The sequence below is a fragment of the Danio aesculapii genome, chromosome 6, assembly GCF_903798145.1.
Source record: "Danio aesculapii chromosome 6, fDanAes4.1, whole genome shotgun sequence".
NCBI classification, from domain to species: Eukaryota; Metazoa; Chordata; class Actinopteri; order Cypriniformes; family Danionidae; genus Danio; species Danio aesculapii.
In genome coordinates, this window is record NC_079440.1 from 11,152,979 (window position 1) to 11,180,327 (window position 27,349).

Consider the following 27,349-nt stretch of genomic DNA (forward strand, 5'->3'; position numbering starts at 1 on the left):
AGAAGAATGCTCAAAAAGACATCCTGACCACCAAACCATTTATCCAATGTGCCACACAAAGTGTCTATGGATGTTAAAGTTTCTTAGTAGAACCATTGATGCCAATAAAAAAAACGTTATTTTTAAAAGTATGGATGGTGAAGGTTCTTCTTGGAACTCAAATTGAACCTTTATTTTTAAGAGTGCAGGTGCTGAAATTTCTTTATAAAACCATCAATGCCAATTATGAACCTTTATCTTCAGGAGTGTGTACCTAGTAGACTTAGAGGGGTAACATCCTCAATGGTACACCTTTGTGCATTACAGTATCAACTGGGCATGGGCCGATTGTGACAGTATGATAACCTTGAATAAAAATATCACGGTTTCAAGGTATTGTGATTACTACTCTAAAATATATTCTTTTTAAATGTCTGGGTAAAAAACAATAACTGTTTTCCCCTAAACTAAAAAAAATGTAAATAAAAAATCTTACACATACCTTAAAGGAACAGTATAGCAAACATTTTTGGCAGTTTTAAAACCTTGACTTTCCAAACCGCGGTATACCTTGAAAATAATTATTGTCCCTATCAACCTATCAAAAGAAGCATATTAGCTCATTAATGTACATTATTCTAAAGTTAGGTTAAGTATATATTCAACAGGTCCAAATGTATACATAGAATACTGACCTAGCAACAGGCAATTTTTTTTCAAGAGGTAACATTTTTGAGGGACAATTTTTTTTATAGTATTGGTCATTTTTCAGCCTAATATGTGCTCAAATGTAATAATAGTTGAACATGTTAATTCAGATTTTTAGAACTTTTAAATCACAGTTTCATACAGAATTCTTTTTTTAATCTATATGTTTAAATGTTTAATAATTCTCTATTATTATAACATACAGTTGAAATCAGAATTATTAAACCCCCTTTGTTTATCTTTTTTTTTTTTATATTTCACAAATAATGTTTAACAGAGCAAGGAAATTTTCACAGTATGTCTGATAATATTTTTTTCTTCTGGAGAAAGTTTATTTGTTTTATTTCGCCTAGAATGAAATCAGTTTTTAATTTTTTTAAAACTATTTAACTTTAACTACAAGTTAAAATTATTAGCCCCTTTAAGCTATATATTTTTCCAATAGTCTAGAACAAACCATAGTTATACAATGACTTGCCTAATTACCCTAACCTGCCTAATTGACCTAGTTAAGCCTTTAAATGTCACTTAAAGCTGTATAGAAGTGTCTTGAAAAATATCTAGTAAAATATGATGTACTGTCATCATGGCAAAGATAAAATAAATCAGTTATTAGTTATTAGTCTTCTCTCCGTTAAATAGAGAATGGGGGAAAAAATAAACAGCGGGGGGGGGGGGGGGGGGGTAATAATTTAGGTGGGTTAATAATTCTGACTTCAACTGTACATTATATACTTTATAACAGAACGTCCAAGAACCTTTGCGTAGCCTATCTTCAACGTTTCAGTCAGTAATGATACTGATTTGCACAAATCTTAACTAGCTTCCAAAATCATTTGTGTGAGTGAGTCTAACGTTAATTCAATACCTGCCAGAATTTAGTCACTTTACTCGTGCTGAGCCAAATCCTTAACTCGTGATATCGCCGAGTCTGAACGAATTATTCAAATAGTCACTACACTGGTGGCATTACAATGTTTGTTTTTGTGTCTGACGCCTGTGAGAACTGTGAGGAGAACTCGACCATATTTGCGCGCTCTCTTATCTCATTGCGTTCAATACAAACCAAAAACTAGAACTAGACCATTTTCTGGATGACCCAAAACCAAGACGTATAATAAGTTACTCTGAAACAAGCAGCAGCTCGGTTATTAATTAATAACACTTTTACAAAAAAAGACAAACTTGCGAAAACATGAAAGGTGCACGAGCGCTGAAGATAGTTAAAGCGCGTCCATGTCTCTTACCGGAGCAGTTCCACCCGGTGGGTGTTTGACAGTCGCTCAGCGAAGATGGAAACGCGCAAAGTTGTTTCAGCGGTGATATACAAAAAAAGCAATAGGTCGTGATTAAAACTACATGTGTCCGATTCTCCTGCCGCGGCGGTCTGCGTGTCTGTCGCAGCACAGCGCAAAGAGCCATCTCAGTTCACCGGGAATGACACGGGGACGTGAACCGAGGGATCCGACCCCACGACGAGCGCCGGCGACACAGATCTCAGCCGCGGAGCAGGGATACACATCTTCTGGGCAATGCTGCGATCATCCCCATCAATGTGTGTGTGCTCTGAAACCGGCGCGGTTGCACAGTCTTGACAAGTGAAAGTGTCCGGGCGCAGTGCTGAAACTCAAAGATGAGATAAAAAGAGATAAAAATCCAAGCAGGGACCTGAAAAAGCTGTCCGGATCCACTAGTTGATCATGTTGAGGACTCCATTCTGAAAGAGAAATAATGCTGAAGCTCTGGTTTAAGTAGGCTAGTGTCTCTCTTTCTCATGTGCGGTCTGTCTGAGAGTGTCTTGTTCGGCTGGTGTCTGGCTCTGACTGTGAGGAGCTGAGGATGATGATGGTGATGATGAAGGTGAGAGGTGGGCACACGCTTCGGCGGCGCGGATTGGCTATAGCGGGTGTAGCGGGTACCGAGCCGTGTACAGCATCACAGGCAAAGATCAAGAGTGCAAAGTGACACTTTCTTCACCACGGGCGATGGAGGGAAATATAACGCTTAGCATTTACTTTATTAGAGAAATGTTGCTGTTAAGAGTTCTGTATCGTTATTAGGTGACCTACGTTTATTTATTTATTTATTTATTTATTTATTTATTGTTACTTTTGCGATTGAACAACACCTTCAAATGTCAGATTCGAGAATGAATTATGTGAATGAATCGTTTGAGTCGAATCTTTTGTCACTTTTGTTGTAGCGATCATATCAAATTATAATAAAAGCTCAATGGAATGCTTGTGGCTTTTTCCTTGGGCTTACTCCCTTGTTTATCAGTATCATATACCACAGCGGAATGAACCACCAACTATTTCAGCATATGTTTTACGCAGCGGATGCCCTTCCAGCCGCAACCCAGTACTGGGAAATATTTATTTATTTATTTATTTATTTTAGGTTACTTTTGCAATTGAACAACACCTTTAAATGTAAGCTGACGAGGATGTCTGATTCGCAAATGATTTACTTGAATGAAACATTTGAGTCAAATCTTGTCACTTTTATTTGAATAGCGGTTATGAATCAAATCATAAGAAAAGCCCAATGGAATGTTTGAATATTTATTTATTTATTTAGTTTTCCTTCCGCTTAGTTCCTTTTTTACCAGGGGTTGCCACAGCGGAATGAATCGCCAACTATTCCAGCATTTGTTTTATGCAGAGGATGCCCTTCCAGCCGCAACCCAAACCTGGGAAATATTTATTTAATTAATTATTTATTTATTTTTGGTTACTTTTGCAATTGAACAACACTTTTAAATGTAAGCTGATGGATGTCTGATTCTCGAATGAATTATGTGAAGGAATCATTTGAGTCGAATATTTTGTCACTTAAAAATCACATAAAAGTGATTCTGAATCAAATCATAAGAAAAGCCCAATGGAATGCTTGAATATTTATTTATTTAATTTAATTTAATTTTCCTTTGGCTTTGTCCCTTATTTATCAGGGGTTGCCACAGCGGAAGGAACCGCCAACTATTCCAGCATATGTTTTACGCTGCAGATGCCCTTCCAGCCGCAAACCAGAACTAGAATTTATTTATTTATTTATTTATTTATTTATTTATTTATTTATTTATTTATTTATTCATTCATTCATTTTCTTTTCGGCTTAGTCCCTTTATTAATCAGGGGTCGCCACAGCGGAATGAACAGCCAACTTATCCAGCATTTGTTTTATGCAGCGGATGCCCTTCCAGCTGCAACCCATCAATGGGAAACACATACACACTTATTCACACACACATACACTATGGACAATTTAGCCTACCCAATTCACCTGTACCACATGTCTTTGGACTGTGGAGGAAACCGGAGCACCCAGAGGAAACCCACGCGAACGCAGGAAGAACATGCAAACTCCACACAGAAACGCCAACTGACCCAGCCGAGGCTCGAACCAGCGACATTCTTGCTGTGAGGCGACAGCACTACCTACTGTGCCACTGCGTTGCCCCTTATTTATTTATTTATTTGTTTACTTGCTTACTTATTTCCCTAACCTGTTCCTTAAACCCAAGTTACCCTCACAGGAAATAGCTTCATTCTTTCTGAAAGGAAAAACCTTTCTGTATGATTTATAAGCTTTTTGAGAAAAGGGGACATCAGCATTGTCCTCATAATTCACCATCTCCTTGTAATACCTGTGTAACACCCATGTCATTATTCACAGTAGTGTTCTTATATGACATACTCACCAGGGGCATAACAGACATATGATTCTGACTTTTCGTGAATCGCTAAGTGGAATTTAATCACAACATAAACACATTGGAACATGTGAGAGGTTAATGTACTCTAAGCTCATGTAAACACTCATGAATTGTCAGGCTAATAAAATGTGAAAACATCATAAATTTTAAAACTGAGATATAAAGATGTACAAAATATGAACAGATATTTTAAACAATATATCACAGAATGAACTGATGTTTCATTGTTCTAGGAACGTGATTCTGTGTGGTTGCTAAGATGTTCACAGTGCTTTTTAACTCATTATGGTGTTTATAGAGAGTTCATCCACCAGGGATAAGCAAAGCTAATAATGATAATTGCCTTAGTGAGCTTTACTAATTATAAAATCAGCAGCTGCAATGCATGCATATATTTATGACTAATAGCCTATTGCATGTGAGGTGTTATTAATGGAAATCCAACCAGCGTGCATCATTCAGACACAAAAGATATTTCGAGAAAAATCATTATCAAATGTAGATTTAGACTTAACTTATAAATTTCAATTATAAAATTACAAATGAAAATAAACATTTTATCAAGGTTAATACATAAACACACATTAAAAGACACAAATAAACAAAACAATGTTTAAAATAGTCAAACATTTAATTTACTTAATACAGAAATAAATACATTACTTTGAATTAAAATTACAAAAATGAATGAATGAATAAATACAAAAATAAATAAATGAATAAACAAATAAATACATACATACATAAATAGATAAAAATATAAAAAACAATTAAGTAAATTCATAAATAAATACATACATATATGAATAAATAGTTAAAAATAGAATTACATAAAAAATAGATAAAATAGAAATAAATAAGTAAATAAAATAAATAAATAAATAAATACATACATGAAATAAATAAAAATAGGAACACATAATTTTGTAAAAAATTAAATAAATAAAAAGATAAAAATATAAATAAATAAATAAATAGGTAAATAAATAAATACACAAATAAATACGTAAAATAAAAATAAATAAATACATAAATAGATAAAAATATAAATAAATAAATAGACAGAAATATAAATAAATAAGTAAATAAACAAATAAATAATATAAATAAGTAAATAAACAAACAACTAATTAAATAAACAAATAAATGAATAAATACATGAAAATAGAAATAAATTATTAGGTAAATAAACAAACAAATACATAAAAAGAAAAATAAGTAAAGAATACATAAATAAATACATAAATAAATATCTAAAATATAAATAAGTTAACAAACAAATAAATATATAAATAAATACATAAGAATATAAATAAATAAATACATAAATAAACAAGACTGCTCGGTGGCGCAGTGGGTTGCAAGATCGCCTCACAGCAAGAAGGTCGCTGGTTTGAGCCTCGGCTGGGTCAGTTGGCGTTTCTGTGTGGAATTTGCTTGTTCTCCCCGTGTTCGCATGGGTTTCCTCCGGGTGCTCTGGTTTTCCCAAAGACATGCGCTACAGGTGAATTGGGTAAGCTAAACTGTCAGTAGTCTATGTGTGTGATTGAGAGTGTATGGATGTTTCCCAGTGATGGGTTGCAGCTGGAGGGGCATCCGCTGCATAAAACATATGCTGGATAAGTTGGCGGTTCATTCTGCTTTGGCGACCCCAGATTAATAAAAGGACTAAGCTGAAAAGAAAATTATTAAATAAACAAATAAAAAAAAATAAGTAAATAATTAAATACATAAATAAATAGAAACAAATAACTAAATAAATAAAAATTGAATTAATAAAAATAGAATAAACAAACAAACCTCTTTATAGATTAGGATGGATGTCCACAAGGAATATTTAGGGGTCTACCTAAAAGATTGATAACCCCTTCCTGTATTAATTCTCACTATAGTTCAGCTGTATTGCAGCTTAAGTGTTGTTGTTGTTGTTGTTGTTGTTGTTGTTGTTGTTGTTGTTGTTTTTGCTTGTTTGTTTGGTTTGTTGTGCATCAGAAGGTCACTGTGCAACATTTACTTACGCACTACCAAGCTCTTGATTAAAAGCCAGTGCGGATTCTGTCTCTAAAGGGAATGATGCTTTGGCACTTTTATTCTCTCGCCCCCTGTATCCCATCAGGCACTGAAATGAGTTGCCACGCATGAGCTTGTGTGCTTCTGTGTTTCATTTCACGAGCGTGTGTGCTGAGTGAAGCAGCGTGTCATTCATAATTATCTGCCGTCAGCTCGAGTGCAGAAAAAGCAAAGCACACAGTGTTCACACAACTCTCCTCTGCTGTCACACCCAGTTTATGCTTGTTCTCAGAACAAGAGTCTGTCAGACCTTTAAGGTCAGTTAAACTCAATCGATTTCCACTAATTACAAGCCTGTTCACATTTTACATTCTCGACATTTTTCTTCACTTCTGTTTTCAATAATGCGTTTGACATAGGCTACTCCTGGTTACATTCAGATGGATATTACAGAAGAGCTGAATGCTCATGAAGAGTGATTCTTAAACCTTTTTTTTGGCAACCACTAATACCAGGAGTATGTTAAATACTGCTAGTATTAGTGAACCACTAACTGAACCAGCAGTTAAATCTCAAATCTGGGCAAACCTGAAATCTCCATTAACAGCATAAAAGAATTTAAAAATAATTAAAGCTGCAAGCAGCGATGATAGGGACCTCGCACACGGGCTCACCGCCGCCCGGTGGCCGTAGGACGACAGAGAACCGCGAACAATAATAATTTAAGCCGATACATAAAAAAATCTGAGAAAATCACAGATTTATGCCATACTTGCTCCTGTCAGCAGGTGGCGCTATGACTGTGACTCAATATTGGCATGTAGATGTCTTCAGTAGTGGAAACTCATCAAACATGTGAAGTTTCAGCCTGATCGGACATTGTGTGGATGAGTTATAAGCCAAACTACCTACTGTCAGCAGGTGGCGCTATGACTGTGACTCAAAATTGGCATGCAGATGTCTTCAGGAGATGAGTCTTAACAACCATGTGAAGTTTCAGGCAGATCGGACATTGTTTGGCTGAGTTATAGGCAATTTTATTGTTGACAGCAGGTGGCGCTATAACTGTGACTCAATATTGCCATGTAGTTGTCTTCAGGAGTGGATTTTAATCAACCATGTGAATTTTCAGGCCGATCGGACATTGTGTGGCTGAGTTATAGGCAATTTTACTGTTCCCAGCAGGTGGCGCTATAACTTTAACTGGATATTGATATGTAAACATGTTCAGGTCAGGACGGTTATCAATTGTGTGAATTTTGAGGCAGATCGGATCATGTATGCCTGAGTTATAATGACTTTCTGTTTTGTGGCGAATTGTCAAAGTTTGCGAGGCCGCCACGGACACGCCCATCGAGTAAAGCTCTAAAGCTTCGCAATTTAACATCGCCAAGGCCTTTAGATGACAAAACCCAATTTTGGTGTCGATCGGATGAAATCCCTAGGAGGAGTTCGTTAAAGTACAAAGCCTGGAAATGGCAAAAACGCCACTTTTTCGCCGCAGAAAGCTAAAAATATACGACTTCCTGTTGGGTTTGAGATTTCGCTCCAAGAGACTTTTTCGTAGGTTTTGGCATGTTTGACGTGTGTGCCAAGTTTCGTGCGTGTGCGAGATTCGTAGCTCAGGGGCCTGTCCGTTTAATTTTTATAGGTGGCGCCAGCAGGTGGCGCTATAACTGTATCGGGATATTGGCATGTAAGCGTGTTTAGGTCAGGTTGGTGATCAAATGTGTGAGTTTTGAGGCTGATCGGATCATGCATGCCTGAGTTATAACAACTTCCTGTTTCGTGGCGAACCATCAAAGTTTGCGAGGCCGCCACGGACACACCCATCGACGAAAACTCTGGACCTTCACAATATATCATCGCTAGAGTGTTCAGAGGACACCTCTCAAATTTGGTGCTGATATGACCAAATTTGTGGGAGGAGTTTGTTACAATGTAAAATCATGTCATTTCCTGTAGCCAGCAGGTGGCGCTATAACTGTATCGGGATATTGGCATGTAAACGTGTTTAGGTCAGGACGGTTATCAAACGTGTGAATTTTGAGGCTGATCGGATAATGCATGCCTGAGTTATAACAACTTGATGTTTCGTGGCGAGTCGTCAAAGTTTGCGAGGCCGCCACGGACACGCCCATCAACGAAAACTCTAAAGCTTCGCAATTTAACATCGCCAAGGCCTTTAGATGACATAACCCAATTTTGGTGTTGATCGGATGAAATCCCTAGGAGGAGTTCGTTAAAATACAACGCCTGGAAATGGCAAAAACGCCACTTTTTCGCCGCAGGAAGCTGTAAATATCCGACTTCCTGTTGGGTTTGAGATATCGCTCCTTGAGACTTTTTTGTAGGTCTTGGCATGTTTGAGGTGTGTGGCAATTTTCGTGCATGTGCGTGATTCGTGTGTCGGGGGCTTGTCCGTATCAATTTTCTAGGTGGCGCTGTCGAGTCATTTTGCCACGCCCACTTCCGAGACCCATATCAGCCAACCATTTACGCCGCGTTTGATGTGTGTGCAAAGTTTCGTGACTTTTCGAGCACGTTTAGACCCTCAAAAGTGCCCCGATTAGGGGCGGAATAATAATTAAAGCTGCAAGCAGCGATGATAGGGACCTCGCACACGGGCTTACCGCCGCCCGGTGGCCGTAGGACGACAGAGAACCGCGAACAATAATAATTTAAGCCGATACATAAAAAAAATCTGAGAAAATCACAGATTTATGCCAAACTTGCTCCCGTCAGCAGGTGGCGCTATGACTGTGACTCAATATTTTCATGTAGATGTCTTCAGGAGAGGATTTTAATCAACCATGTGAATTTTCAGGCAAATCGGACATTGTTTGGCTGAGTTATAGGCAATTTTACTGTTGCCACCAGGTGGCGCTATGACTGTGACTCAATATTATCATGTAGATGTGTTCAGGAGAGCAATCTTATCAACCATGTGAAGTTTTAGGCAGATCGGATATTGTTTGGCTGAGTTATAGGCAATTTTAAGTTTGCCAGCAGGTGGCGCTATAACTGTATCAAGTTATTGGCATGTAAACATGTTCAGGTCAGGACACTTATCAAATGTGTGAGTTTTTAGGCAGATTGGATCATGCATGCCTGAGATATAACAACTTGATGTTTCGTGGCGAATCATCAAAGTTTGCGAGGCCGCCACGGACACGCCCATCGACGAAAACTCTAAAGCTTCGCAATTTAACATCGCCAAGGCCTTTAGATGACATAACCCAATTTTGGTGTCGATCGGATGAAATCCCTAGGAGGAGTTCGTTAAAGTACAACGCCTGGAAATGGCAAAATCGCCACTTTTTCGCCGCAGGAAGCCATAAATATCCGACTTCCTGTTGGTTTTGAGATATCGCTCCTTGAGACTTTTTTGTAGGTCTTGGAATGTTTGAGGTGTGTGCCAATTTTCGTGCATGTGCGTGATTCGTGGCTCGGGGGCTTGTCCGTATAAATTTTCTAGGTGGCGCTGTTGAGTCATTTTCCCACGCCCACTTCCGAAGCCTATAACAAACGTAAATTTTCGCCACTTCTGGGGCGTGTGCAAATTTTCGTGAGTTTTCGGGCATGTTTAGACCCTCAAAATCGCAATTCATTCGGGAGAAGAATAATAATAATAATAATAATAATAATAATAATAATAATAATAATAATAATAATAATAATAAACGGAGCAATTCCAATAGGGCCTTGCACCGTTTGGTGCTCGGTCCCTAATAATAATAATTAAAGCTGCAAGCAGCGATGATAGGGACCTCGCACACGGGCTCACCGCCGCCCGGTGGCCGTAGGACGACAGAGAACCGCGAACAATAATAGTTTAGGCCGATATATAAAAAAATCTGAGAAAATCACAGATTTATGCCAAACTTGCTCCCGTCAGCAGGTGGCGCTATGACTGTGACTCAATATTTTCATGTAGATGTCTTCAGGAGAGGATTTTAATCCACCATGTGAATTTTCAGGCAGATCGGACATTGTTTGGCTGAGTTATAGGCAATTTTACTGTTGCCACCAGGTGGCGCTATGACTGTGACTCAATATTGGCATGTAGATGTGTTCAGGAGAGCAATCCTATCAACCATGTGAAGTTTTAGGCAGATCGGATATTGTTTGGCTGAGTTATAGGCAATTTTAAGTTTGCCAGCAGGTGGCGCTATAACTTTATCGAGTTATTGGCATGTAAACATGTTCAGGTCAGGACACTTATCAAATGTGTGAGGTTTGAGGCAGATCGGATCATGCATGCCTGAGTTATAACAACTTGATGTTTCATGGCGAATCATCAAAGTTTGCGAGTCCGCCACGGACACGCCCATCGACGAAAACTCTAGACCTTCACAATATATCATCGATACTGCTTTCAGATGACACCACTCAAATTTGGTGCTGATATGATGAAATTTGTGCGAGGAGTTTGTTTTACTGTAAATCATGTCATTTCCTGTAGCCAGCAGGTGGCGCTATAACTGTATCGGGATATTGGCATGTAAACGTGTTCAGGTCAGGACGGTTATCAAACGTGTGAATTTTGAGGCAGATCGGATAATGCATGCCTGAGTTATAACAACTTGATGTTTCATGGCGAGTCGTCAAAATTTACGAGGCCGCCACGGACACGCCCATCGACGAAAACTCTAAAGCTTCGCAATTTAACATCGCCAAGGCCTTTAGATGACATAACCCAATTTTGGTGTCGATCGGATGAAATCCCTAGGAGGAGTTCGTTAAAGTACAACGCCTGGAAATGGCAAAATCGCCACTTTTTCGCCGCAGGAAGCCATAAATATCCGACTTCCTGTTGGGTTTGAGATATCGCTCCTTGAGACTTTTTTGTAGGTCTTGGCATGTTTGAGGTGTGTGCCAATTTTCGTGCATGTGCGTGATTCGTGGCTCGGGGGCTTGTCCGTATCAATTTTCTAGGTGGCGCTGTCGAGTCATTTTGCCACGCCCACTTCCGAAGCCTATAACAAACGTAAATTTTCGCCACTTCTGGGGCGTGTGCAAATTTTCGTGAGTTTTCGGGGATGTTTAGACCCTCAAAATCGCGATTCATTTGGGAGAAGAATAATAAGAATAATAATAATAATAAATAATAATAATAATAATAAACGGAGCAATTCCAATAGGGCCTTGCACCGTTTGGTGCTCGGTCCCTAATTAAAGCTGCAAGCAGCGATGATAGGGACCTCGCACACGGGCTCACCGCCACCCGGTGGCCGTAGGACGACAGAGAACCGCGAACAATAATAATTAAAGCTGATATATATAAAAAACCTGAGAAAAATCAAGGATTTATGCCATACTTGCTCCTGTCAGCAGGTGGCGCTATGACTGTGACTCAATATTTTCATGTAGATGTCTTCAGGAGTGGAATTTTATCAACCATGTGAATTTTCAGGCAGATCGGACTTTGTTTGGCTGAGTTATAGGCAATTTTACTGTTGCAAGCAGGTGGCGCTATAATTGTGACTCAATATTGGCATGTAGTTGTCTTGAGGAGTGGATTTTAATCAACCATGTGAATTTTCAGGCAGATCGGACATTGTGTGGTTGAATTATAGGAAATTTTGCCGTTGCCAGCAGGTGGCGCTATGACTGTGACTCAATATTGATATGTAGATGTCTTCAGGAGAGGATTTTAATCAACCATGTGAATTTTCAGGCAGATCGGACATTATGTGGCTGAGTTATAGGCAATTTTACTGTTCCCAGCAGGTGGCGCTATATTTTTAACTGGATATTGATATGTAAACATGTTCAGGTCAGGACGGTTATCAATTGTGTGAATTTTGAGGCAGATCGGATCATGCATGCCTGAGGTATAATGACTTCTTGTTTTGTGGCGAATCGTCAAAGTTTGCGAGGCCGCCACGGACACGCCCATCGAGTAAAACTCTAAAGCTTCGCAATTTAACATCGCCAAGGCCTTTAGATGACAAAACCCAATTTTGGTGTCGATCGGATGAAATCCCTAGGAGGAGTTCGTTAAAGTACAACGCCTGGAAATGGCAAAAACGCCACTTTTTCGCCGCAGGAAGCTAAAAATATACGACTTCCTGTTGGGTTTGAGATTTCGCTCCAAGAGACTTTTTCGTAGGTTTTGGCATGTTTGACGTATGTGCCAAGTTTCGTGCGTGTGCGAGATTCGTAACTCGGGGGCCTGTCCATTTAATTTTTATAGGTGGCGCCAGCAGGTGGCGCTATAACTGTATCGGGATATTGGCATGTAAGCGTGTTTAGGTCAGGTTGGTGATCAAATGTGTGAGTTTTGAGGCTGATCGGATCATGCATGCCTGAGTTATAACAACTTCCTGTTTCGTGGCGATCCATCAAAGTTTGCGAGGCCGCCACGGACACACCCATCGACGAAAACTCTGGACCTTCACAATATATCATCGCTAGAGTGTTCAGAGGACACCTCTCAAATTTGGTGCTGATATGACCAAATTTGTGGGAGGAGTTTGTTACAATGTAAAATCATGTCATTTCCTGTAGCCAGCAGGTGGCGCTATAACTGTATCGGGATATTGGCATGTAAACGTGTTCAGGTCAGGACGGTTATCAAACGTGTGAATTTTGAGGCTGATCGGATAATGCATGCCTGAGTTATAACAACTTGATGTTTCGTGGCGAGTCGTCAAAGTTTGCGAGGCCGCCACGGACACGCCCATCGACGAAAACTCTAAAGCTTCGCAATTTAACATCGCCAAGGCCTTTAGATGACATAACCCAATTTTGGTGTCGATCGGATGAAATCCCTAGGAGGAGTTCGTTAAAATACAACGCCTGGAAATGGCAAAAAGGCCACTTTTTCGCCGCAGGAAGCTGTAAATATCCGACTTCCTGTTGGGTTTGAGATATCGCTCCTTGAGACTTTTTCGTAGGTCTTGGCATGTTTGAGGTGTGTGCCAATTTTCGTGCATGTGCGTGATTCGTGTGTCGGGGGCTTGTCCGTATCAATTTTCTAGGTGGCGCTGTCGAGTCATTTTGCCACGCCCACTTCCGAGACCCATATCAGCCGACCATTTACGCCGCGTTTGATGTGTGTGCAAAGTTTCGTGACTTTTCGAGCACGTTTAGACCCTCAAAAGTGCCCCGATTAGGGGCGGAATAATAATAATAATAATAATTAAAGCTGCAAGCAGCGATGAAAGGGACCTCGCACACGGGCTCACCGCCGCCCGGTGGCCGTAGGACGACAGAGAACCGCGAACAATAATAATTTAAGCCGATATATATAAAAAAACCTGAGAAAATCAAGGATTTATGCCATACTTGCTCCTGTCAGCAGGTGGCGCTATGACTGTGACTCAAGATTGGCATGTAGATGTCTTCAGGAGTGAATTTTAATCAAGCATGTGAATTTTCAGGCAGATCGGACATTGTTTGGCTGAGTTATAGGCAATTTTAAGTTTGCCACCAGGTGGCGCTATGACTGTGACTCAATATTGGCATGTAGATGTCTTCAGGAGAGCAATCTTATCAACCATGTGAAGTTTTAGGCAGATCGGATATTGTTTGGCTGAGTTATAGGCAATTTTAAGTTTGCCAGCAGGTGGCGCTATAACTGTATCGAGTTATTGGCATGTAAACATGTTCAGGTCAGGACACTTATCAAATGTGTGAGTTTTGAGGCAGATGGGATCATGCATGCCTGAGTTATAACAACTTGATGTTTGGTGGCGAATCATCAAAGTTTGCGAGTCCGCCACGGACACGCCCATCGACGAAAACTCTAGACCTTCACAATATATCATCGATACTGCTTTCAGATGACACCACTCAAATTTGGTGCTGATATCATGAAATTTGTGGGAGGAGTTTGTTTCACTGTAAATCATGTCATTTCCTGTAGCCAGCAGGTGGCGCTATAACTGTATCGGGATATTGGCATGTAAACGTGTTCAGGTCAGGACGGTTATCAAGCGTGTGAATTTTGAGGCAGATCGGATAATGCATGCCTGAGTTATAAGAACTTGATGTTTCGTGGCGAGTCGTCAAAGTTTGCGAGGCCGCCACGGACACGCCCATCGACGAAAACTCTAAAGCTTCGCAATTTAACATCGCCAAGGTCTTTAGATGACATAACCCAATTTTGGTGTCGATCGGATGAAATCCCTAGGAGGAGTTCGTTAAAGTACAACGCCTGGAAATGGCAAAATCGCCACTTTTTCGCCGCAGGAAGCCATAAATATCCGACTTCCTGTTGGGTTTGAGATATCGCTCCTTGAGACTTTTTTGTAGGTCTTGGCATGTTTGAGGTGTGTGCCAATTTTCGTGCATGTGCGTGATTCGTGGCTCGGGGGCTTGTCCGTATCAATTTTCTAGGTGGCGCTGTCGAGTCATTTTGCCACGCCCACTTCCGAAGCCTATAACAAACGTAAATTTTCGCCACTTCTGGGGCGTGTGCAAATTTTCGTGAGTTTTCGGGCATGTTTAGACCCTCAAAATCGCGATTCATTCGGGAGAAGAATAATAATAATAATAATAATAATAATAATAATAATAATAATAATAATAATAATAATAATAATAATAAACGGAGCAATTCCAATAGGGCCTTGCACCGTTTGGTGCTCGGTCCCTAATTAAAGCTGCAAGCAGCGATGATAGGGACCTCGCACACGGGCTCACCGCCGCCCGGTGGCCGTAGGACGACAGAGAACCGCTAACAATGATAATTTAAGGCGATACATAAAAAAATCTGAGAAAATCACAGATTTATGCCATACTTGCTCCCGTCAGCAGGTGGCGCTATGACTGTGACTCAAGATTGGCATGTAGATGTCTTCAGTAGTGGAAACTCATCAAACATGTGAAATTTCAGCCTGATCGGACATTGTGTGGATGAGTTATAAGCCAAAATACCTACTGTCAGCAGGTGGCGCTATGACTGTGACTCAATATTGGCATGTACATGTCTTCAGGAGATGAGTCTTAACAACCATGTGAATTTTCAGGCAGATCGGACATTGTGTGGTTGAGTTATAGGCAATTTTATTGTTGCCAGCAGGTGGCGCTATAACTGTGACTCAATTTTGGCATGTAGTTGTCTTCAGGAGTGGATTTTAATCAACCATGTGAATTTTCAGGCAGATCGGACATTGTGTGGTTGAGTTATAGGAATTGTTGGCGTTGCCAGCAGGTGGCGCTATGACTGTGACTCCATATTGATATGTAGATGTCTTCAGGAGAGGATTTTAATCAACCATGTGAATTTTCAGGCAGATCGGACATTGTGTGGCTGAGTTATAGGCAATTTTACTGTTCCCAGCAGGTGGCGCTATAACTTTAACTGGATATTGATATGTAAACATGTTCAGGTCAGGACGGTTATCAATTGTATGAATTTTGAGGCAGATCGGATCATGTATGCCTGAGTTATAATGACTTCCTGTTTTGTGGCGAATCGTCAAAGTTTGCGAGGCTGCCACGGACACGCCTATCGACGAAAACTCTAAAGCTTCGCAATTTAACATCGCCAAGGCCTTTAGATGACAAAACCCAATTTTGGTGTCGATCGGATGAAATCCCTAGGAGGAGTTCGTTAAAGTACAACGCCTGGAGATGGCAAAAACGCCACTTTTTCGCAGCAGGAAGCTATAAATATCCGACTTCCTGTTGGGTTTGAGATTTCGCTCCAAGAGACTTTTTCGTAGGTTTTGGCATGTTTGACGTGTGTGCCAAGTTTCGTGCGTGTGCAAGATTCGTAGCTCGGGGGCCTGTCCGTTTAATTTTTATATATGGCACCAGCAGGTGGCGCTATAACTGTATCGGGATATTGGCATGTAAGCGTGTTCAGGTCAGGACGGTGATCAAATGTGTGAGTTTTGAGGCTGATCGGATCATGCCTGCCAGAGTTATAACAACTTCCTGTTTCGTGGCGAACCATCAAAGTTTGCGAGGCCGCCACGGACACACCCATCGACGAAAACTCTGGACCTTCACAATATATCATCGCTAGAGTGTTCAGAGGACACCTCTCAAATTTGGTGCTGATATGACCAAATTTGTGGGAGGAGTTTGTTACACTGTAAAATCATGTCATTTCCTGTAGCCAGCAGGTGGCGCTATAACTGTATCGGGATATTGGCATGTAAACGTGTTTAGGTCAGGACGGTTATCAAACGTGTGAATTTTGAGGCTGATCGGATAATGCATGCCTGAGTTATAACGACTTCCTGTTTCGTGGCGAGTCGTCAAAGTTTGCGAGGCCGCCACGGACACGCCCATCGCCGAAAACTCTAAAGCTTCGCAATTTAACATCGCCAAGGCCTTTAGATGACATAACCCAATTTTGGTGTCGATCGGATCAAATCCCTAGGAGGAGTTCGTTAAAGTACAACGCCTGGAAATGGCAAAAACGCCACTTTTTCGCCGCAGGAAGCTGTAAATATCCGACTTCCTGTTGCGTTTGAGATATCGCTCCTTGAGGCTTTTTCGTAGGTCTTGGCATGTTTGAGGTGTGTGCCAATTTTCGTGCATGTGCGTGATTCGTGGCTCGGGGGCTTGTCCGTATCAATTTTCTAGGTGGCGCTGTCGAGTCATTTTGCCACGCCCACTTCCGAGACCCATATCAGCCGACCATTTACGCCGCGTTTGATGTGTGTGCAAAGTTTCGTGAGTTTTCGAGCATGTTTAGACCCTCAAAAGTGCCCCGATATGGGGCGGAATAATAATAATAATAAAAAACATTACAGATACAATAGGGCCTTGCACCGTTCGGTGCTCGGTCCCTAATAATAATAATAAAAAACGGAGCAATTCCAATAGGGCCTTGCACCGTTTGGTGCTCGGTCCCTAATAATTAAAGCTGCAAGCAGCGATGATAGGGACCTCGCACACGGGCTCACCGCCGCCCGGCGGCCGTAGGACGACAGAGAACCGCGAACAATAATAATTTAAGCCGATACATAAAAAAATCTGAGAAAATCACAGATTTATGCCATACTTGCTCCTGTCAGCAGGTGGCGCTATGACTGTGAGTCAAGATTGGCTTGTAGATGTCTTCAGTAGTGGAAACTCATCAAACATGTGAAGTTTCAGCCTGATCGGACATTGTGTGGATGAGTTATAAGCCAAACTACCTACTGTCAGCAGGTGGCGCTATGACTGTGACTCAATATTGGCATGTAGATGTCTTCAGGAGTGGATTTTAATCAACCATGTGAATTTTCAGGCAGATCGGACATTGTTTGGCTGAGTTATAGGCAATTTTATTGTTGACAGCAGGTGGCGCTATAACTGTGACTCAATATTGCCATGTAGTTGTCTTCAGGAGTGGATTTTAATCAACCATGTGAATTTTCAGGCCGATCGGACATTGTGTGGCTGAGTTATAGGCAATTTTACTGTTCCCAGCAGGTGGCGCTATAACTTTAACTGGATATTGATATGTAAACATGTTCAGGTCAGGACGGTTATCAATTGTGTGAATTTTGAGGCAGATCGGATCATGTATGCCTGAGGTATAATGACTTCATGTTTTGTGGCGAATCGTCAAAGTTTGCGAGGCCGCCACGGACACGCCCATCGAGTAAAACTCTAAAGCTTCGCAATTTAACATCGCCAAGGCCTTTAGATGACAAAACCCAATTTTGGTGTCGATCGGATGAAATCCCTAGGAGGAGTTCGTTAAAGTACAACGCCTGGAAATGGCAAAAACGCCACTTTTTCGCCGCAGGAAGCTAAAAATATACGACTTCCTGTTGGGTTTGAGATTTCGCTCCAAGAGACTTTTTCGTAGGTTTTGGCATGTTTGACGTGTGTGCCAAGTTTCGTGCGTGTGCGAGATTCGTAGCTCGGGGGCCTGTCCGTTTAATTTTTATAGGTGGCGCCAGCAGGTGGCGCTATAACTGTATCGGGATATTGGCATGTAAGCGTGTTTAGGTCAGGTTGGTGATCAAATGTGTGAGTTTTGAGGCTGATCGGATCATGCATGCCTGAGTTATAACAACTTCCTGTTTCGTGGCGAACCATCAAAGTTTGCGAGGCCGCCACGGACACACCCATCGACGAAAACTCTGGACCTTCACAATATATCATCGCTAGAGTGTTCAGAGGACACCTCTCAAATTTGGTGCTGATATGACCAAATTTGTGGGAGGAGTTTGTTACAATGTAAAATCATGTCATTTCCTGTAGCCAGCAGGTGGCGCTATAACTGTATCGGGATATTGGCATGTAAACGTGTTCAGGTCAGGACGGTTATCAAACGTGTGAATTTTGAGGCTGATCGGATAATGCATGCCTGAGTTATAACAACTTGATGTTTCGTGGCGAGTCGTCAAAGTTTGCGAGGCCGCCACGGACACGCCCATCGACGAAAACTCTAAAGCTTCGCAATTTAACATCGCCAAGGCCTTTAGATGACATAACCCAATTTTGGTGTCGATCGGATGAAATCCCTAGGAGGAGTTCGTTAAAATACAACGCCTGGAAATGGCAAAAACGCCACTTTTTCGCCGCAGGAAGCTGTAAATATCCGACTTCCTGTTGGGTTTGAGATATCGCTCCTTGAGACTTTTTCGTAGGTCTTGGCATGTTTGAGGTGTGTGCCAATTTTCGTGCATGTGCGTGATTCGTGTGTCGGGGGCTTGTCCGTATCAATTTTCTAGGTGGCGCTGTCGAGTCATTTTGCCACGCCCATTTCCGAGACCCATATCAGCCGACCATTTACGCCGCGTTTGATGTGTGTGCAAAGTTTCGTGACTTTTCGAGCACGTTTAGACCCTCAAAAGTGCCCCGATTAGGGGCGGAATAATAATAATAATAATAATAATAAAAAACGGAGCAATTCCAATAGGGCCTTGCACCGTTTGGTGCTCGGTCCCTAATAATAATAATAATAAAAAACGGAGCAATTCCAATAGGGCCTTGCACCGTTTGGTGCTCGGTCCCTAATAATAATATTAAAGCTGCAAGCAGCGATGATAGGGACCTCGCACACGGGCTCACCGCCGCCCGGTGGCCGTAGGACGACAGAGAACCGCGAACAATAATAGTTTAGGCCGATATATAAAAAAATCTGAGAAAATGACAGATTTATGCCAAACTTGCTCCCGTCAGCAGGTGGCGCTATGACTGTGACTCAATATTTTCATGTAGATGTCTTCAGGAGTGGAATTTTATCAACCATGTGAATTTTCAGGCAGATCGGACTTTGTTTGGCTGAGTTATAGGCAATTTTACTGTTGCCACCAGGTGGCGCTATGACTGTGACTCAATATTGGCATGTAGATGTCTTTAGGAGAGCAATCTTATCAACCATGTGAAGTTTTAGGTAGATCGGATATTGTTTGGCTGAGTTATAGGCAATTTTAAGTTTGCCAGCAGGTGGCGCTATAACTTTATCGAGTTATTGGCATGTAAACATGTTCAGGTCAGGACACTTATCAAATGTGTGAGGTTTGAGGCAGATCGGATCATGCATGCCTGAGTTATAACAACTTGATGTTTCATGGCGAATCATCAAAGTTTGCGAGTCCGCCACGGACACGCCCATCGACGAAAACTCTAGACCTTCACAATATATCATCGATACTGCTTTCAGATGACACCACTCAAATTTGGTGCTGATATGATGAAATTTGTGCGAGGAGTTTGTTTCACTGTAAATCATGTCATTTCCTGTAGCCAGCAGGTGGCGCTATAACTGTATCGGGATATTGGCATGTAAACGTGTTCAGGTCAGGACGGTTATCAAACGTGTGAATTTTGAGGCAGATCGGATAATGCATGCCTGAGTTATAACAACTTGATGTTTCATGGCGAGTCGTCAAAATTTACGAGGCCGCCACGGACACGCCCATCGACGAAAACTCTAAAGCTTCGCAATTTAACATCGCCAAGGCCTTTAGATGACATAACCCAATTTTGGTGTCGATCGGATGAAATCCCTAGGAGGAGTTCGTTAAAGTACAACGCCTGGAAATGGCAAAATCGCCACATTTTCGCCGCAGGAAGCCATAAATATCCGACTTCCTGTTGGTTTTGAGATATCGCTCCTTGAGACTTTTTTGTAGGTCTTGGCATGTTTGAGGTGCGTGCCAATTTTCGTGCATGTGCGTGATTCGTGGCTCGGGGGCTTGTCCGTATCAATTTTCTAGGTGGCGCTGTCGAGTCATTTTGCCACGCCCACTTCCGAAACCTATAACAAACGTAAATTTTCGCCACTTCTGGGGCGTGTGCAAATTTTCGTGAGTTTTCGGGCATGTTTAGACCCTCAAAATCGCGATTCATTCGGGAGAAGAATAATAAGAATTAAAGCTGCAAGCAGCGATGATAGGGACCTCGCACCCGGGCTCACCGCCGCCCGGAGGCCGTAGGACGACAGAGAACCGCGAACAATAATAATTTAGGCCGATACATAAAAAAATCTGAGAAAATCACAGATTTAAGCCAAACTTGCTCCCGTCAGCAGGTGGCGCTATGACTGTGACTCAATATTTTCACGTAGATGTCTTCAGGAGAGGATTTTAATCAACCATGTGAATTTTCAGGCGGATCGGACATTGTTTGGCTGAGTTATAGGCAGTTTTACTGTTGCCACCAGGTGGCGCTATGACTGTGACTCAATATTGGCAGGTAGTTGTCTTCAGGAGAGCAATCTTATCAACCATGTGAAGTTTTAGGCAGATCGGATATTGTTTGGCTGAGTTATAGGCAATTTTAGTGTTGCCAGCAGGTGGCGCTATAACTGTATTGAGTTATTGGCATGTAAACATGTTCAGGTCAGGACACTTATCAAATGTGTGAGTTTTGAGGCAGATCGGATCATGCATGCCTGAGTTATAACAACTTGATGTTTCATGGCGAATCATCAAAGTTTGCGAGTCCGCCACGGACACGCCCAGCGACGAAAACTCTAGACCTTCACAATATATCATCGATACTGCTTTCAGATGACACCACTCAAATTTGGTGCTGATATCATGAAATTTGTGGGAGGAGTTTGTTTCACTGTAAATCAGGTCATTTCCTGTAGCCAGCAGGTGGCGCTATAACTGTATCGGGATATTGGCATGTAAACGTGTTCAGGTCAGGACGGTTATCAAACGTGTGAGTTTTGAGGCTGATCGGATAATGCATGGCTGAGTTATAACGACTTGATGTTTTGTGGCGAGTCGTCAAAATTTACGAGGCCGCCACGGACACGCCCATCGACGAAAACTCTAAAGCTTCGCAATTTAACATCGCCAAGGCCTTTAGATGACATAACCCAATTTTGGTGTCGATCGGATGAAATCCCTAGGAGGAGTTCGTTAAAGTACAACGCCTGGAAATGGCAAAATCGCCACTTTTTCGCCGCAGGAAGCCATAAATATCCGACTTCCTGTTGGGTTTGAGATATCGCTCCTTGAGACTTTTTTGTAGGTTTTGGCATGTTTGAGGTGTGTGCCAATTTTCGTGCGTGTGCGTGATTCGTGGCTCGGGGGCTTGTCCGTATCAATATTCTAGGTGGCGCTGTCGAGTCATTTTGCCACGCCCACTTCCGAAGCCTATAACAAACGTAAATTTTCGCCACTTCTGGGGCGTGTGCAAATTTTCGTGAGTTTTCGGGCATGTTTAGACCCTCAAAATCGCGATTCATTCGGGAGAAGAATAATAATAATAATAATAATAATAATAATAATAATAATAATAATAATAATAATAATAATAATAATAAACGGAGCAAGTCCAATAGGGCCTTGCACCGTTTGGTGCTCGGTCCCTAATAATTAAAGCTGCAAGCAGCGATGATAGGGACCTCGCACACGGGCTTACCGCCGCCCGGTGGCCGTAGGACGACAGAGAACCGCGAACAATAATAATTTAAGCCGATACATAAAAAAATCTGAGAAAATCACAGATTTATGCCATACTTGCTCCTGTCAGCAGGTGGCGCTATGACTGTGACTCAATATTTTCATGTAGATGTCTTCAGGAGTGGAATTTAATCAACCATGTGAATTTTCAGGCAGATCGGACATTGTTTGGCTGAGTTATAGGCAATTTTACTGTTGCCACCAGGTGGCGCTATGACTGTGACTCAATATTGGCATGTAGATGTCTTCAGGAGAGCAATCTTATCAACCATGTGAAGTTTTAGGCAGATCGGATATTGTTTGGCTGAGTTATAGGCAATTTTAAGTTTGCCAGCAGGTGGCGCTATAACTGTATCGAGTTATTGGCATGTAAACATGTTCAGGTCAGGACACTTATCAAATGTGTGAGTTTTGAGGCAGATCGGATCATGCATGCCTGAGTTATAACAACTTGATGTTTGGTGGCGAATCATCAAAGTTTGCGAGTCCGCCACGGACACGCCCATCGACGAAAACTCTAGACCTTCACAATATATCATCGATACTGCTTTCAGATGACACCACTCAAATTTGGTGCTGATATGATGAAATTTGTGGGGGGAGTTTGTTTCACTGTAAATCATGTCATTTCCTGTAGCCAGCAGGTGGCGCTATAACTGTATCGGGATATTGGCATGTAAACGTGTTCAGGTCAGGACGGTTATCAAGCGTGTGACTTTTCAGGCAGATCGGATAATGCATGCCTGAGTTATAACAACTTGATGTTTCGTGGCGAGTCGTTAAAATTTACGAGGCCGCCACGGACACGCCCATCGACGAAAACTCTAAAGCTTCGCAATTTAACATCGCCAAGGCCTTTAGATGACATAACCCAATTTTGGTGTCGATCGGATCAAATCCCTAGGAGGAGTTCGTTAAAGTACAACGCCTGGAAATGGCAAAAACGCCGCTTTTTCGCCGCAGGAAGCTATAAATATCCGACTTCCTGTTGGGTTTGAGATATCGCTCCTTGAGACTTTTTTGTAGGTTTTGGCATGTTTGAGGTGTGTGCCAATTTTCGTGCGTGTGCGTGATTCGTGTGTCGGGGGCTTGTCCGTATCAATTTTCTAGGTGGCGCTGTTGAGTCATTTTGCCACGCCCACTTCCGAAGCCTATAACAAACGTAAATTTTCGCCACTTCTGGGGCGTGTGCAAATTTTCGTGAGTTTTCGGGCATGTTTAGACCCTCAAAATCGCGATTCATTCGGGAGAAGAATAATAATAATAATAATAATAATAATAATAATAATAATAATAATAATAATAATAATAATAATAAACGGAGCAATTCCAATAGGGCCTTGCACCGTTCGGTGCTCGGTCCCTAATAATAATAATAATAATAATAATAATAATAAACGGAGCAATTCCAATAGGGCCTTGCACCGTTTGGTGCTCGGTCCCTAATAATAATAATAATAATAAACGGAGCAATTCCAATAGGGCCTTGCACCGTTTGGTGCTCGGTCCCTAATAATAATAATAATAATAAACGGAGCAATTCCAATAGGGCCTTGCACCGTTTGGTGCTCGGTCCCTAAATAATAATAAAAAACGGAGCAATTCCAATAGGGCCTTGCACCGTTTGGTGCTCGGTCCCTAATTAAGATTTTAAAAATAAGTAGAAGACGAATCATATTCTCACCTAATGCAACGAAAATAGTATACTGTGAAAAATTATTAAACTACTCCACCTTAGCATTTTTAAAAATGTAATTTATTAAAGCTTTTTTTTCAAGAGCCTTTATTTATTTTATTTATTGCAGTTTTCTATGGAATCCCGTTACAGCTTTTTATTTCAGAAGTGCTAAACTTGCAATTCTGAGTAATAAAATCAAAATTCTGACTTTAAATCATACAAATGTGAATTTATTTCTCAGAATTGTAAGATATAAAGTAAAAATTCTAGCTTTATAACTCAAAATTGTGACTTATTCAGAACTGTGAGTTTATAAAGTCAGAATTCTGATAAATAAAGTCAGAATTCTGACTTCATAACTCGCGATTTTGAGTTTCTCACAATTCTGAGATAAAAAGTCGCAATAAATAAAAGTCACTTTTTAAAAATTATTATTCATAGGCTGTATTGTGCTTCCATAATCCTTTTAATCCCTTTTGCGACTTAATTTTTCAGAATTTTGACTTCATAAATATGGAATTGCAAATTCATTTCTTAGAATTATGACTTTATAACTCGAGAATTGCAACTTCATTTTTCAGAATTCTGGCTTTCTAACTTGGAACTGTGAATTTTTATGTCAGAATTTTGACTTCATAACTTGTAATTGCAACCTTATTTTTTTTAGAATTCTGACTTCATCATTTGTAATTGAAACTTTATTTTCCATTATTCTGACTTTATTTCTTAATTCTGACTTTCTAACTTGGAAGTGTGACTTTGTATATCTGAATTCTTTATATCTTAGAATTCTGACTTCATAACTCGGAATTGCAACTTAAATATTTAGAATTCTGACTTAATAACTCACAATTTTGAGTTTACGTCTCACAATTCTGAGATACAAAGTCGCAATAACACAATAAATAAAAGCCACTTTTTAAATATAATTATAGGCTGTATTGTGCTTCCATAATCCCTTTTCACCTTTTTGCAACTTTATTTTTCAGAATTCGGACAATTTTTCCAATTTTGACTTCATAATTCCCAATTGGGAATTCATTTCTCAGAATTTGGGCTTTCTAACTCGGAAGTGCGACTTTTTCTCTCAGAATTCTTTATATCTTAGAATTCTGACTTTATCACTTGGAATTGCTACTTTATTTTCCATAATTCTGACTTTATTTCCCAAAATTACTTTAGATTTTATAACTCTATATTTCTCATTATAACTTTCTAACTAGGAAGTGTGACTCTATCTTAGAATTCTTTATATCTCAGAATTCTCACTTCATAACTCTGAATTGCGAATTGCTTTATATCTTGCAATTCAGACTTACAATCTCACAATTCAGAGAACAAAAGCCTTTTGAAATTATTATCCAAATGCTGGAACGGGCTTCCGTAGTCTTAAATGTCACATGGCCTTTTGTAAATCATTCTAATATGCTGATAATTTTAGTGCTGAATTATAATTGGTCCTCATTTTTTGCCGTTTTTATTTCTGGAAATGTAATGTCTATTTAATGAATAGAAAATTCGAAAGAACAGAATGTATTTGAAATAAAATTGTAACAATTGGGTTGTACTATCACTGGGTTTATTAAAATGTATTCATTTTCTTGATTTTTTTACTTATACTCCAAATGTTTCAATGTACATTAGCACACATATCAAAATATTAAGAACCATTTGCAACATTAATAATGAGAATCTGGTAACACTTCACCATAAGTTTGTATTAGTCAATGATACTCAATGAGGTATATATTTGTTACAATATTTCGGCATGTTTGTTAATATTAGTTAATGAAAAAAAGTTTAAAACTCACAGCGCATTAACAAATAATAATTAATAATATGATTAAAATAATATCCATAACCAAATCTTATTGTAAAGTGTGACCAATAATTTCTTGAGCAGCAACTCATTATATGCATAAATAATTGGCAAAAATACAATAGCAGTAAATGTAAAATTGAGGACTTAAGGAAATGTGATATATTATATTTTTTATATGATAAATAATTATGTAAAATACATGGTGTATGTAAGTTATATAAATTGCTAAATATTTGCATGTGCATCATAAAACCGCAAAATCAATCTGGAATGTCTGGGATAGATTACCCAAAACTGAAGGTTCTGTCATCGTTTACTTCATTACTTGCTTTCAGACATGTTTGACTTTGTCTTTTGTTGAACACTAAAGAAGATATTTTAAAGAAAGCTGGAAACCTGTAACCAATGACTCCCATTGTATTTGTTTTCCCTCCAATGAAAGTCAATAGTTCCAGATTTACAGCTTTCTTTAAATTATCTTATTTTGTGTTTAAAAGAATAAAGAAACTCAAAAAGGTTTGTAAACACTTGGGGGGTTGAAAATAGGATGAACTATCTCTTTAACCTGACTAAATTTCAGAGATCCTGGATTGTAAAAGTTTCCTTTAAAAACAGAGGACCGTTGGCATTACTTTATTAGATTACAGCTGCAGTTTTAGCTTCTGTTTAACTTTTTCTCATTAATTTAACAGCAGTCAATAGTGACATATAATCCTTCATTAGTATTAATCCCCAGACTCATCCGTTTCCTCATTCACTCTCTCTTCTTTTTGTAGATGTTTCAACAGGCTCCCAGCTCAGACCAGGTCAATAGCACGTCCTGTTACAGCCCTGTTCTCTGTCCAGCTGTGCAGTAATTCATTTCAGAGCTTGAGGGATCAGAACAGAGCTCAGTTCAACAGCAGCCGAATTATTGAGATTTTAGAAGGATCCTCTGTGAGAAGTGGAATCTGCTGTTTCTTCAGACAGCGCAAAGGTAAAGACAAAGTGGTTACGGACAAGGTGTTAAATTAATCAGTGTTTACACAGATGAGTGAATGTATGCAAGTAGAGCTGTGCAATATGACGATATATGTTGTATGTATGAAAAAAAAGCCTATTGATTCCTATTATGCTTTATTTATGGAGCAGGATCAGTCTTAATAATAATACATTTACAAAAATAAAATGAATATGTGCACAGCACAAATCACAATTACAAAAACCAATTCGGAAATTCAAAACACAATTTATAAATGTCCAAATTTGATTCGGAAATTCAAAACACAATTCGTAAATGTGCAAAACCAATTTGGAAATTCAAAACACAATTCATAAATGTGCTAATCAGATACGGAAATTCAAAACACAATTAATAAATTTGCAAAACCAATTTGGAAATTCAAAACACAATTCATAAATGAGTAAAACCAATTTGGGAAATCAAAACACAATTCATAAATGTGCAAATCTGATTCGAATATTCGAAACACAGTTCGTATATGTGCAAAACCAATTCAGAAATTCAAAACACAATTCATAAATGTGCAAATCAGATTTGGAAATTCAAAACACAATTCATAAATGTGCAAATCTGATTCGAATATTCGAAACACAGTTCGTATACG

The 27,349-nt window shown here is 40.0% G+C and overlaps 1 protein-coding gene across 2 annotated transcripts in view; it reads right to left on the reverse strand.

Annotated features, from left to right (window-relative positions):
* Positions 1-2,500, reverse strand: part of tmeff2b (transmembrane protein with EGF-like and two follistatin-like domains 2b) — a 129,304-nt gene extending 126,804 nt beyond the window's left edge. For both annotated transcript variants that reach the window (XM_056459512.1, XM_056459511.1), the window contains exon 1: positions 1,935-2,500. In XM_056459512.1, coding sequence (XP_056315487.1) covers positions 1,935-2,109 — 175 coding nt within the window. In that variant the 5' untranslated portion in view covers positions 2,110-2,500. The remainder of the gene's footprint in view (positions 1-1,934) is intronic.
* Between the last annotated feature and the right edge of the window lie 24,849 nt (positions 2,501-27,349).